Genomic DNA, 13959 nt, shown 5'->3' on the forward strand with positions numbered 1-13959 from the left:
CACTCAACAACATTTTTTCTTAACGACGCACTGCCACATGCAGCCATATATTTAAGCGACTGCTTCTGTGATAAAAAAAAGAATTACTCAACGCATGTTCAACTCACTTTCTGGGTGCTTGAACAACGCGCTTTAGGGACAAGTTTCTATACAGGAGTATTTAGTGGTAGAAATAATTTACAGGCAACAACACTAACTGTACTTCAACAAACAAAAAAACTTCAACCTGTCAATCTTGGTATTCGAACTCGCCTCAGTAACTTATGCGACGTTGTCAACATTATGGCTTCAAAGCTAAACCAGTCTGAAGATAAAAATTCACATAATCACCCTAAGCCAGGGGTTCACGCACCACTAAGTGGTGCGAGATCTGTGCTTAGGTGGTGCAGGGATGCTGAATTATCAAGGTTTGTTATAATATGACGTAAGAAGCAAAGTTGTTTTTATCAGGCTTCAACAAAAATTACGAACTGTAGGCGACTATTACTTTTCAGCCAATCTTAGGAGGGGGTGCGAGAATTGATTGGTAATTTCAAGGTGGTGCCGACAAGGCAAAAGGTTAAGAACCACTGCCCTAAGCAATGATAATGAGTGAACTACACATTTTTACTTCAGGAAAACAAATTGGTTGCTTTGTGATGATACAATAGCTTACACATAGGCCATGTGCAATATACAAACACAAATAACATTCAATAAGCTATGCTAAGCCGACTAATCCACTGTGTAACGTAAAATTAACTGGCTGTGCTAAGGTGGCTATCCATGAGCTGTCTTGTTTATAACAATCATAATTAATAATAGTAGATTTTTTTTCTAAGATCCGGTGATCTAAAAAATAAGATCCTTTTTTAGAATTGACACAAACTCTTTTAATTGTACTTTTGTGCTCGAGATTAGTCAAGTTATCTTCAAGCTCTATGCCCCCTTGGTAATATCAAAGCAACTCGTAAAGTTGGCGGTTATTTCTTTGTTATGAACACCTATTTTCATGCTTTGTATCAAAATTTGTATTTTCTAGACCCGTGTTATTTATTGGAGTCACAATAAACTAGGTTTGCAAAACTATGGGATTGGTTATGGTAATCTATGTCCTCGGATTAAGAAGCCTCTATATATGGCAGTTTTGCATACTTGCAGATAATTTGAACTACCAAAGCAAAAACGAGTGAAATCTACAAAGTAAAAATTCCACTAGCTGTTGACGTCATTCATCTATAGCTTGTCATGACAGTGTCGGAGCCAGGTAATTGCATTGCCAGGAATGTTGTTAGGTCGTTGTCATAACAGGAAAGGTTAAGGGACAGTTGTTGAAGTGTTGTTATCTGTGAGTTATTCTATCCACTATCCATCTTGCGCACATCTCCTGAATTGAACCATCGTTCCGCAAACTGGCTATTTTTGCTAACAAAGTTGGTCGGTTAATCGGATGAACTATCGAGTAGATTAGAAAAAGAATCAGATCTTAAGCATTGCAAGATGGCTGGCCAACAGAAGCGCTGGCTGCAACCAGAAAGTTAGATACTGCAGAAGCAGGGCCAACAACCAAGAATTCTTACATTCGCTAACGAAAATAAGTATTGAACGAAGCTGTCACAGAAAAAAACGAAAAAAATTAAAAAGTTTTTCAAAGGAAGTTAATATTGCACTGTAAACCTTAAGTAACGCCGCATTGTTCCGCATCAATACCGCCTACGGGCATATAAAGTGCAAACAGAACTACAATTATTTTTTACAATCTTGTTACCGTTGTTCTTTGCCGGTGAGTAGCCTACTTAAATTCATAAAATTTAGCCAAACTGCTGCTGGTTAGAGTAGCCTACATATTTAACCCTTACTAGACCCTTACAGTAAACTAAAATCGAATTTTAAGAATAAATTGTATTGATTCGTGTATATGGACACTTCGCCTATCTCGCCACTTTTTCTTAATTCTATTGAGATGTTAAAATAGGCGAATTTTACCCTATACAATCAAGTCAAAATCAAACAAAATAGATTTTTGGAAAAAAGAACGGAAACATGTTCGCTACGTTTTCCTCGGAACATCCACTTCAACATTTTCTTCATCGGAAGAAGTATCTCTTTCTTCATGTTCCATGATTATTTGCGTAATGAGTTCAGACCACTTTATTGCAACTTCTTCTTCGTCCGTTGCCAAGACGTTCAAGTTTCCAACGGAATCGTAAATCTTGATGAAATATTTGTAGTCTCCTTCCGTTCCCAGGGTCACATGACTTCCGGGTAAGTTGACAATCAGATGGGCTTTCACGTCCTTATGCAAAAAGGATTAAAATTTATGCAAAAGCAATTTAATTCGATTTTTTTCATAAAAACGACGAGATCTAATATTTCAACCAAAGAAAGTCCCATACACATTCTGAGCTTTGGGGAATGAGAAGATAAGGTTCTCATCTCACTAGGCCTTCGACACTATCGAGAGTAGGGTTGCTTTTTACTTGACCGCCTTTCCTTCAGCAACTATTCAATTCAAATTATTTTTGTCGGAAAACAACATCAATGATAAAGTTACAAATAGTGAACGGGAGCAAAACTAACAAAAGGAAAAGGTCCCAGTTTAGTATTCCCTGGGTAGAGGTGAGCAGTATTTATCAACAACCACTTTAAATCGGGTGTCTAACTAGGTTCGCAATATTTTAATTACCCAACAGTGGTCCAAGCAGTCGAGCACTTTAGGTTAACAACCCTGCTTTAACATTTTGCCACTGGGGAAAAGGCAAGAGAAATGAGCTATTTAGCCTCAATCCTGGTTTAAATGTCTTGCTGTTTGAGAAAATATTTTAAGCCGCAAAGTGGCACATTGCAATTCTTTCAAAATAGTTTAAAACACGATATTATTATTTTCTAGATTTAAGCTTCATTCATCTCTAAAACTTTGCATCAGGATAACAAGAGATTGAACATACAAGTGGATGGCATTGAAAACTTTTTTACCCGCCGAGCTTTGTAGCAATATATGAAAGGTTCATCAGATGGAATAATGCACCACAGGCTTATCCAAGTCCCATCTTCTGCGTAATGAAAGTTGTCTGACAAGATGTTTGCTTCACACAAACTGATGCCGTCGCTCTGTAAAAACACCAATTTTTTTAACCAGGTTGTCTTAAAATCATGAAGTTATTTTAATAGTTTGTTAATATAGACATTGGGAAAAAAGATAGGATAGTGCAACAGTGGCGACTTGTCAATAAAAACTGCAAGGGCTCCATCCCCCATAATTGTTTTTCTAGAATAAGCAGTTTAGGTATTATTCTTCCTTAAATAATTAATCTGCGTTTTCCTTATTATACTATTCCAAAATACGTTGTTTCTATAAAAACAATGGCTGGATTGTATCGCACCCTCTATGAGAGTCATGAGACCCATCAGACAATGACACCCATTACAAATCAATGCACAAAATATACAACATACAAATCAATTTAAATACATTGTGTCTCAAATTGGAAGACCTGTCTCAGGAATCCAAGATCAACTACATAAAGCAATGCAATAAAACATATGAAACAGTAACGTGTTAACGAACTTAAAACACAAATTATATGAAGCACTTCTCGTTTTTACATATGCTTGTAAAACATGGAAAACAAAATTAAAATATTAAAATACCATTAAAACCATTTCATACACAATCGTCAACAAATTTTTTTTTAATTTATGAGCTTATTAAAATTTATGAGCTAAACATATTCACATTGACTTGTTATATGGTGCTGTAGAAGAAACTCCCCTGATTCACCAAATCATCAAGCGTCAACTTCTCTGGTTGGGACGTAGAATACAACATCTAACAAACTTAGTTTATAATGAAAATCTCCTATGTAAGCTAATCAAAACTGATCAATAGCAAACGAAATCAAGGAAGACCAGCAGATACATCACCAGCATCATCATAATCCATCGTCGGTTTGTTCCCCACTAGTGGAGGTGGCCGATTGTTTCCGCGCAGCAATTGTTTTAATCTCTTTTCTCCATTTCACCCTGTCCCTTGCATCTTCCTCCTTCAGTCCGAATTTTTTAAATTCATCTTTCACTTGTTGTTTCCACGTTCTTCTTGGACGACCGCGTTTCCTCTTCCCATCCACCTTTAGATCTAGTGCCTTTCTAAGAAAACGTCCTTCCTCCCTCCTTATCACATGTCCATACCATCTTACTCCATTTTCCCTTGCCATTTGGTCTATGGTCTCTCTCATCTCAAGCATATCCAACAATTCTTCAGTCCTTTTTTCCTTTCTTGTTTTCACCCCACACATTGCTCTCACCATTGATCTTTCCGTTCTTCTCAAGATTGCCAGTTCACTCTCTCTCAATACCCATGTCTCGCTACCATATAGCATTGCAGGCCGCACACATACATGTATGCGAATGGTTCGATCTCTTACAAAGAAAAGTTCGGAAGAGCTTTGCTTCGCTACAACATCCAATCAACTCAGTTTATAAAGAAACTCTCCTGTTATGAAAACTGATCAAAAGCAAACGAAACCAAGGAAGACAATGAAAACTTGCTGAACATCGCCAGTAATGGAGACACTTTTGAACGCTATTTCTGCATCCAACTCGTGTAAAATAATTTTTTCATATTATTATTCTCGAAGGTATTCTGATTACCTGCGTCGTATCTTCAAATTCATCAGAAGAATTGCTTTCTTCTTCTTTCGAGAAAATTGCAAAACATTTGTCGCATACTTTGAGCAATGAGGAGGTGGAGTCGTAAGGCAACGCTATTTTATTGTTTGAACAACCGGAACAAACCACCTTTGAATAAATAAAATTAAATACTTAGAAAAACTGTAGACCAAAAGCAACATTGTTGTGCTTACGTACCACATGGCCTACTTCTTCTTACCACGTTTAACAATATGGATCACAAACGACTTAACAACCGGATAAATCAGCTTAAAACCAAGATTTGGAATCGTGCTGGTAACAAAAGAAGAATCCAACATAAAAGCTGTAGTCTAAAAAGGAGTGGTTTACGATATGACGTAAGATCGGCTGTTGTTGCTACATGGCGTCTGGTTTTGCTGGGCGCTAGGCTTGTCTGATTCTCGTTTTTCTACCGCGGTCACTCACATCAATTATTATGACTCACCCATCCGCATGCTCGACAGTGATGACGTCTACGGAAGACAACGTGGAAGTCCGCCGAGCATCTCATGCACATTGTGACGTCTTGATCTTTGATCCAGTGAGGAGCTCTAGTCCCTAACTCTTCCTCACTTAAAGTGATGAAGTTTGGATTCTGAATGACAGGGACTTCGAGAAGGTTAGTTTCTTGATTTGTGAAGTTTCGTAAATCAACACTGTTTCGAGGAGATTTGGAGACTCGTGAAGAAGAAGAGACACTCCTCATCCTCCTAAATGAATTTTCGTTTTCAATTCTCTTTTTGATAGCTTTGTTGATCGCATTCAGCCAGTCATCTTTTTCATCTGGAGTGCTGCCAATAGATTTCAATAAGTGAAATATTTTGTTCAAATACCCGAATCAGTCAAACAGTTCTCCATGTCAAGGTAAACTAGAAGCATTTCTTGCTAAATTTACAATAGATCAAAGATTTAAAAACTATTTTATGATCTGGAAACATAGCTTACGCTCTACGTCTACTTAAACAAACTAATTGAAAATAAAGTAAACACTTTCAAATTTGATTTTGCTTCAATATTTACGGATGGATACAGTGTCATGAGGCATGGCAGTGTTGGAAAATACGAGTACAAAAAGCAATGAATATGAGGATTAGGTAACACTTCCAAATGCATTTACTGTAGTTTCAATAAGCGAAAGCCGAATTGTGGGTACCGTAGTTACAATTGAATACACTGTAATTCGATTCAATCTATTCTATTTGAAAATGCAAAGTTAATGTGAACTTAAGCATTTGAGTTGCAATGTGTGTTGACGTTCACTAAACAACGTCACTACTTGTTTATGACGTTGCACACCAACAACTTACTTGCACGAGAACTCGATGGACTTCTGGACACCGTGAACGCAGAAAACATTTGGATGAAATTTATTGTCGATGGAGGCTGTTGTCATGCCAAACAAGTCGATCCTCGCCGCGATTTTGTGGTTCTTACCTTGGAGTTTGTGAAAAGCAACACATTCCTTGCAGCAGAGAAGCATGTCGCTGAACTGAAATGAAATGTTTACATTTCCTAAGCATGATTGACCCCAGTATTGTAGTGCTAGCAATGTGAATGCTTTCTTGCCCACGAGCGTAAATGAAGTCGAAATGTATAAATTGAGTTGAGTTGTTGTGCCACAAGGCATTGGTTCAAAATATCGTGCGTTTTGGGTCGTGGGAAAATTGAAGTAAGGTTTGACAATGATTACGTCATCAGCGACCCCACAATACCAGCAGGTGCAATGCCACTTAGAAGGTTTTCATAAAAACAGTCAAACCCGAGAAACAGTTACTTCGCATTCCTAAGGTAGCCCCAGGAAAACTATCACCTTTTGAGCTTTTGCTTCGTCAAAATATCCTGGAACACCTTGAAATCAGATACGTTAGAAATGTGAATAAATAACGCAATGCAACATATCGAGTATAGTATAACATTAACCTACTATGTGAGCAAACCATCAGCAACGGCTAATTTGTAATTTGAGTTTGTTATTTTTATCATTCTAATTTATATTTTCTGAAATATTAATTTTTGAAATCCAGTGTCGGAGTTACTTCAGCTTCGTAGCTGAGTAACATTTTTTAAAGATAAGAACAAAATTAATTGTTTGAAAATTGAAACTTTGTACCCACTTCTTGAGCTTTAATGTCATGTTTGCAAACGTTATAAATCAAACAAAATCACTTTATAAATCATTTACCAGCTTGATTGCTGAAAAGTTTAAGAAACTCAAACAGGTGAAGGTTAAGTCACCACCAATTTTTTTTGTCTAGATTTTATGTTATTTGGCATCAAATTGTTGTTAATTTTAATCTACGTTTGTTGGGGCATCATGTTAAACATCATGCTCGTTATGAATTCAAAATACTTTAGCAGATTTTTTCCATTTATTGATGCGCTAATATGTTTTATATTGCAGCAAAAATCGTAATTAACAATTCAAATGCAAAGCTAATAAAATATGAAAAAATAAATATAACTTACAATTTATTTGTCAACAAAAATACAAAACCGAAAATGAAGGAACTAACCCCATGCTCATCAAACGTTTTGAGAATTTAACTATTTTTTTTCGTCTTTACCGTTAAAGTATGTTTTATATTTTAGTTTGTTGCTTGTGGAAAGGTAATCTTCTTATTATGTAAAACTTACATTTACGTATACAATTTAGGTAGATATTTTACTTTTTAAATCATAAACATACATAAACAGAGCATAACAGAACATAACAACACTACATTTAACATTATAAAAATAATAAGCAAACGTTTTCGGCTAGCCATACAGCCCTTTTCAAGCCTTTAAGACAAATATTTTAAATGAAATACTAAACGATCATACAGTATCACAGCAAAAATATGGTCAAACCTAAACATTTGAGAAACTGCTTAACTTGCTCACACAAAATGATAACTGAACGATTACGCGGCACAACGGGTCAAGTATTTTAGAGATAAAACTAATTGTTTAGAGAAAAACTCGAACAGATTACACAAGATGGACAGAAGCACAACACGAGGTAGTGGCACAAACAAAGCAAAAATACGAGAAGTATAACACGTGACAATTCAATCAACAACGGTTAAAAGATAAGTGGCTCCGCCAGCAAATATTTGCGTTGTGCCGTGGGTTGAAAGATTTGATGACCAATGCCTTTCAAAATTTACTTCATGCCTCTCTTAGTTTTACTTCTCAAATACTTGACCCGTTGTGCTGCGGAATTTTTCAGTTATAGCATTTTCTCATATGTTTAGATTTGACCACATTTTTGCTGTGATACTGTATTATTCTTTAGTATTTCTTTTCAAATATTTTTCTTATAGGCTTAAAAAGGGTTGTATGACTAGCCGAAAACGTTCGCTTATTGTTTTGTGTTTTTATAATGTTAAATGTAGTGTTGTTGCTGAGTTATATTTGTACGTATTTGTTATTGTATTCACTTACGAGATAAAGGTATCGGTTTTGCCCTTTGCCGTCTCTAGCGGCCACTTTAGTAACAGCCCCTTCTTTTATCAATGTTCTTGTCATGTCTTCGGTGTCAAAATCAACGAATGCCAGATTGTTGTAAATTTTCACAAGGTTTAAGGATTTTTCCTGGAACATCACAGAATGCGTTGATTTTAAGAATGTATAAACTATAAGCACAATGTGCTCGTAAGTTATAAGCCTATATGCGATGTCGTAAAGTTTTTGATATTATAATTTTGTGATACATGTTTCATTTTGACTCCTATCATTTACATCGTAACATCTTCAGAACGAGGGCAACTATAACGGTTTTTATAATCCAAACGCTTACAACTGGAGAGACAAACTAAATAATTGTTAATTTAGAGTCTAAATTAACAATCATTTAATCATTAATTTAGAGTGTAATCCTGAAAAGTCAAACTTTTTAATCGTCTAAATTTTAGACGATTAAAAAGTTTGACTTTTCAGGATTACACTGAAAGATCGCCATCTTAGATTAAAGAACAATTAAACAAATAACAATCCAGATGTTTGCAATCATTTTATTCGAGCGCAATAAAAGACAATGAATTAATTGCTGATGAGTTCTTGAGTTTTGTTTCAATAAGTTAATGAGACTCGCTGACATTTCCAATTTGCAAAGCGAACTTTTGTGCCGTGTGAGGTAATATAGTAAGTTAAGGTCGTGCAAAGTGGTGTCATGGTTAAATTATTCGTAATTTTCTTAATTACCTTTGACTTTTTTAATTGGAAATACTGCTACACTATTTTGAATTAAGATACTTATCACATTCTTACTGTGGTCTTCATGAACTCATTTGAATGGTTGGCAGCGATGACGATCAGTTGCAGAGCAGTTTCCACGTCATCTCGCATTGGAGAAGCTTCTGGAAGCTTCTTAGCAAAATCCTTCAGCAACATTTCGTACCGAGGGGTCCTTTGTACAGGCACCAACATATGTTCCTGAATGAGTATGGCCCAAATAAACTTTCGTCATATTACTTCACTTGGGTAACAGAAGCCTAATAACTGCTTGTAGAGAGCAGAGAATAAGCAATCACTTTAGTAGTTAGAGTTCTCAATGTCTTGGTAGTTAGAGTCCTGACTGAGTACTGAGCAGTCGACAGACGTGGCTTCGATGCACTCTTTGGTCAAATCAAAGACTTCCACAAAAGACACTGACTCCTTTGTTATTGCCAAGTTCTAGATGGCTTTTACAAACTTCTTAGCAAAATTTTTCATCATCATTTTGTAACGAAGAGTCGTTTGCATGGATACCTGCATGGGCTCCTATGTACTTTGACCCTAATAAATTTATACAGTGTCAAGTAAAAACACATTATTATCAACATAGGAGATGTTTGCTTGAAGAAATATGGCACTTGCATAAAAAACTGCATCATATTGTTTAGGAAAGTGTAAAATATCTTGATGTTGCTTTGAAGAGCATCACCACCAAAGTAATTGTCTGAAATTTAATGTTTTTTGTAAGGATGTTGCAATCGATTTTATTTTAATCCACCTGTGAATTCAGAAAGACTATCTTTTACCCACCTGCAAAGGTAAACGTTTGCATTCCGGGAGTTCGTGAATTTCTTTGATCACTTTGGAAAATTCTGTTGACTTTTCCAGCCAAGTGTTTATAGTTGCTCTGGCTCTATCAAGATTCTCCACGTACAAGCCGTACATCTTCAGGAAAGGTCCAGCTTGAGTCATGATATCTCCGATTTGAGGGTTCGAATCCCTGAGTGAGCATTTACTGAATTGTTATTAAATGTTTTCAAGTAACTTTATTGAACGTGGTCTCTTATCATCATTGTGGACCACCAACCCATGAGCAACAAGATGATGGAAACAGGTTTATCTCAGAACTAAAAATCAAGGAGAAGATCAAATAGGAAGCAATATAGTGCACCTTGCAAAACGCTGCTGCATCCTTAGTTTTTATCTTGTTTTATGCGTAAGTTGGCTGCGTCTACTGGTAGACCTTTTGTTGCATCACAAATTGATCCAATAGATGCTGGATATCTAAACTTATCTTTCACCAGTTTTAAATTCTTTCTAGTTTTTAATCTTTGAGCGCACCATGCTGTGAATTTCAAAACACTTTAATTCTCTGGTGGTATTGCCATCGATTTGCTGTTCTCAAGGTAGGCAACGAACAAAGTTTCAAGTTACCCCCAGGTGTCCATACATCGACATAAACAGCCTTACAACGACACAGATCAGCGGCACAATCATATTGCTGATTTCTTTTGTTCCGTAAGTTGTTAAAACAAATATAATTCCTCACCATTGGTCAATCCTCGCCTTCAGTTGCGGGAGTAAAAACGTGCTGTGGAAGAGATAGATGGCTGAAAGATGTTGGAAGATTGTGTTTATCACCGTCTCGGGCACTTCGTTCCTTTCAACCGACAAACGAAGAAGTCGTTTGTAGAACACCTGAAGAAACGTAATTATCGCATGTAAGCTTAGTTAGATTAACGCTGCATAGCCGAGTGGCGAGTGCTTTGGCGGGAGGATCGAAGAGACGACAGATCGATACCGCTCAGGAGCATGCGGTTGTGTTTTCAGCTGGACACTAATATCTGAATGTGCCACGATTGGCTTTCTTGCCCTCTATTCATTTGATCTAAATTGTCAATCACTGGGCCTAATCTTAGATACGACAAAAATTTTAAAGCAACTTTATAAAAGCAAGATGGCCTAAAAGCTTTCAATTTCAACCTAGTAGCCCACTGTTGAAAGTACTAGCGTTGGTGTGCGAACTACAGTACACGATCTACATTCGAATGATCTCATGATGCACTAAGCAGGATCTGTAAAGTTGATTACAGCCTACAGGTTATAACAACAAAAACCGTTCATAGGCCACATGCAATGCTGGCAATGCAGTAACAACAATACAGGAGTTCTATCGCTTTTGAAAACAAGAATTGCTGTTTCTTTTACATATTGTAATTATACAAAAATCACATATTTTAAATTGGTTTCTTCCAATTGATAAACTCATAATGATTCTGAGATATCTTTATTCCGACCTATTTTCTCTTGCAGAGGTTTACTTTGATGAATCGCTAATTATTATCACTTCATACCTGGTCGAGGAGATGCAGTACACTGACATAAGTCTCTTCTGTTGACAATAATTCTTTTGCGATTTTATATAAAGCGTCTTTAGTTTTTTCATCAACTGTTCCCTGAAATGCAATCCAGAGTTAACATTTGCCACATACTTTCTACATTCACCACAGAAAGAAAGTACAATTGGCTGAGTTTCACTTTTTTATTTTTCGATTAAATTTCAGAAAGCCAACAGACAGCAGCCTCAAGCCAGACAAAAGAGCTGCATCAAAGAACGATACCGACTTCAACACCATAGGTCATAAGCACATCACTAGGGAACTGTGTTCCGAAAGCTAGTGCAATCCGCTATTACCACAACGAACTTGCAGCATCAGGCTAAAACAGGTCGTTAATATCTACATTGTGCCATTTGTTAAAGCTGGAAACGTCCACAAACGCTGTTACATCGAGATATAAATATTTGAAAACGCAACAAAAATTATAACAAAGTTTTGTTATTTCGCCTTTTTTACATTGATTCAACGTTCCAATGTGATCATGAGAGTAAAAGCAACGACAATGACGAAAAAGGTGCCATCAGCAACTCGTGTTTATTAGAGCTTTCCCCACACAAATGTGACTTTATCAGTAAAAAGTTTTTATTTTATCACACAAAGCATCTTTTTGGACCATAGGTGAAGTCAGAAGAAGATTTTAATGAGAAGTTTATTGATGAAGTTTTATTTTGGCATAATAATGAACTTTGCAGTTTATTTGCTGAATTTTTACGATTATGTTCAACTGAAAAGGCATTAGTGATACATGCATTGGTTTAATATTTGGTCAAAATTATATCAAACTATATTGAAGCGACGTAGAGATGCTAACGGAAGAAATTTTACCTCAACAGTATTTTCAATGCCAAGATTTTGTGGAACTTCCGAACGTTTTAGCTTCAGTGGCACTTTTGGTTTCATGGTTGGTGTGGCAGGCTTTTTAACCGCCTTCTTCCTCCATTCCTTGTGACTTCGTTTAATATTTTTTACTTGCTCTGGAAGTTTCTGATGGAAAAGCTTTGAAAAGTAAAATAAATATCATTGAAAAACTTTAATGACGTCACTAGACAGCAACATACCATCCTCACTTTGCGATGTTTGCTTCTTCGTAGGCCGATCAAAAGCCACCAAAGCATTGTTTGTTTTATCTGCAGTCAAAGCTACAGTAGAACTGACTTAGTCGGCTAAAGTTATAATCTCTTACATCATTTCAACGTCGCTAGATAATGAAACGATAAAAATGGCAGCTTTTTTGCCTTTGAACTGAAAACTGGTTAGATCTTCAATAAAAGTTGCTCAGCCATAATGACTGACGAAACTATGAACTCATCCGTTCAATATAATTTCATTTTGCAGCAGGGCCAGCTACAGTAAGTAATTTATTTCGATCTAAGATAACCCGTCACTTAATCAATGTGACGTTGTTATGCATTGAGTCAACGTGAATTCTTCTTACTTGGTCAAGCTTTTCTTCGTAGGCTTGAGCCGCGTTCAAAACTTGACTTTTACGGAAATATAGGTTTTGATTCTGCAAATGAAAGTATAGACTAGTAGTTTACTATTCAAATTTCTAAGACATGAATTTAAGAACTATGTTTGATAGCCGGAAAAAAACGCTCCCTACTACACTCCATACAAGAAAGTTGTTTACGAAATCAACGTTGACAAGGTAAAGTGCTTTCATCACTAACCTACACATTTTTTGCATGACTAAATACTTTAAAAAAGTGACTTAGCATTTTTTACTATCCGGTCTGAATTGTAAACGAAAAGCCAAGTTGTGTGAATTAAACGCAGGCTATCTTCAAGCTTAATTTGTTTACTCTAGTTTGTCTACACAACTAAACATAAACCTGTATGCACAACGTACATTATCAAATTTACAAAAAGGTTAAAACACAAGCAGCTTATAAAACAGATCAATTCTTAAACTCACAAAACAATTTTGCATTCAATACCATTTTTCTCTGTGAAACGTTATCACTGTTGCAAGGTCCGCACTTTCAATATCCAGTTTTGAAATTTAATTAGCCTATAACCTTACTTTTTCTTCTTCATTTTGAGTGTCTTCGTTTTTATTGTGAAAGACTGCATCCATGTCTTGAATCAAACTCTTCTCATATTTTTGAGCTACTGTCTCAGCCACATCACACCTTGTTTGATTTGCCGCCATTGTAATTCAAAAGTTGTTATGTTTTCTGCTAAGCCACAACGTTGGAAGACCTGCATGTAGTAAGCTCATGTTAAGAGTGCGCACTGTGCGATGTTGTATCAGTTCAAGCATCATCAAGTTTTTTGGAAAACATCTCAGTCTTATTAAGATAAAGAATCATGCACTTGCTGAACAAGATAGCTGAGTTCAATTCTTGTTTAGTGCTTTTGTTGATCTCCTTTCATTCTTTTACAAACAAACGATTTTTTTTTACAAGAAATGCTACAACTGATAAGATTTTGATTTTAATTCTATAACTGATATCTGCTACAGCTCGATTTTGATGTCGACGCCTGAAGGCTGAAAAGTTTCGATCATGGCACTAACGCAACCAACAACAATCATTGCAGTTTTCCGTGTTTGTATTCTCCTAACAAAATTCTGTAGCCTATACAATTTAAATTGTTATAAACAAGGAACAAATTGGAGTGTATAGAAAGTAACAAAATCTTTCCAACAATAATCTCATTTGTTGGTATTTGAAAGTTATAGGGTCATGATTTG

General features: G+C 36.1%; 1 protein-coding gene across 3 annotated transcripts; it reads right to left on the bottom strand.

Moving 5' to 3' along the window:
* Positions 1-1876: 1876 nt before the first annotated feature.
* Positions 1877-13462, bottom strand: LOC145770744 (FYVE, RhoGEF and PH domain-containing protein 2-like). 3 transcript variants are annotated; one of them, XM_082582448.1, is made up of 13 exons: positions 13288-13462; positions 12700-12771; positions 12090-12260; positions 11220-11321; positions 10415-10563; positions 9676-9865; positions 8920-9084; positions 8095-8244; positions 5976-6157; positions 5114-5378; positions 4630-4776; positions 2956-3090; positions 1877-2275 (listed from the first exon to the last, which is right to left on the bottom strand). In XM_082582448.1, the coding sequence occupies exons 1-13, from the start codon at positions 13414-13416 to the stop codon at positions 2030-2032; spliced, it is 2103 nt and encodes a 700-aa protein (XP_082438574.1). In that variant the 5' UTR covers positions 13417-13462; the 3' UTR covers positions 1877-2029. The 3 variants fall into 3 exon arrangements, with proteins under 3 accessions (XP_082438574.1, XP_082438573.1, XP_082438575.1); XM_082582447.1 differs by having other exon boundaries at positions 5114-5459; XM_082582449.1 differs by lacking the exon at positions 13288-13462 and adding an exon at positions 13180-13226 and having other exon boundaries at positions 5114-5459.
* Between the last annotated feature and the right edge of the window lie 497 nt (positions 13463-13959).

Source organism: Aplidium turbinatum, chromosome 5 (assembly GCF_918807975.1).
Source record: "Aplidium turbinatum chromosome 5, kaAplTurb1.1, whole genome shotgun sequence".
NCBI classification, from domain to species: Eukaryota; Metazoa; Chordata; class Ascidiacea; order Aplousobranchia; family Polyclinidae; genus Aplidium; species Aplidium turbinatum.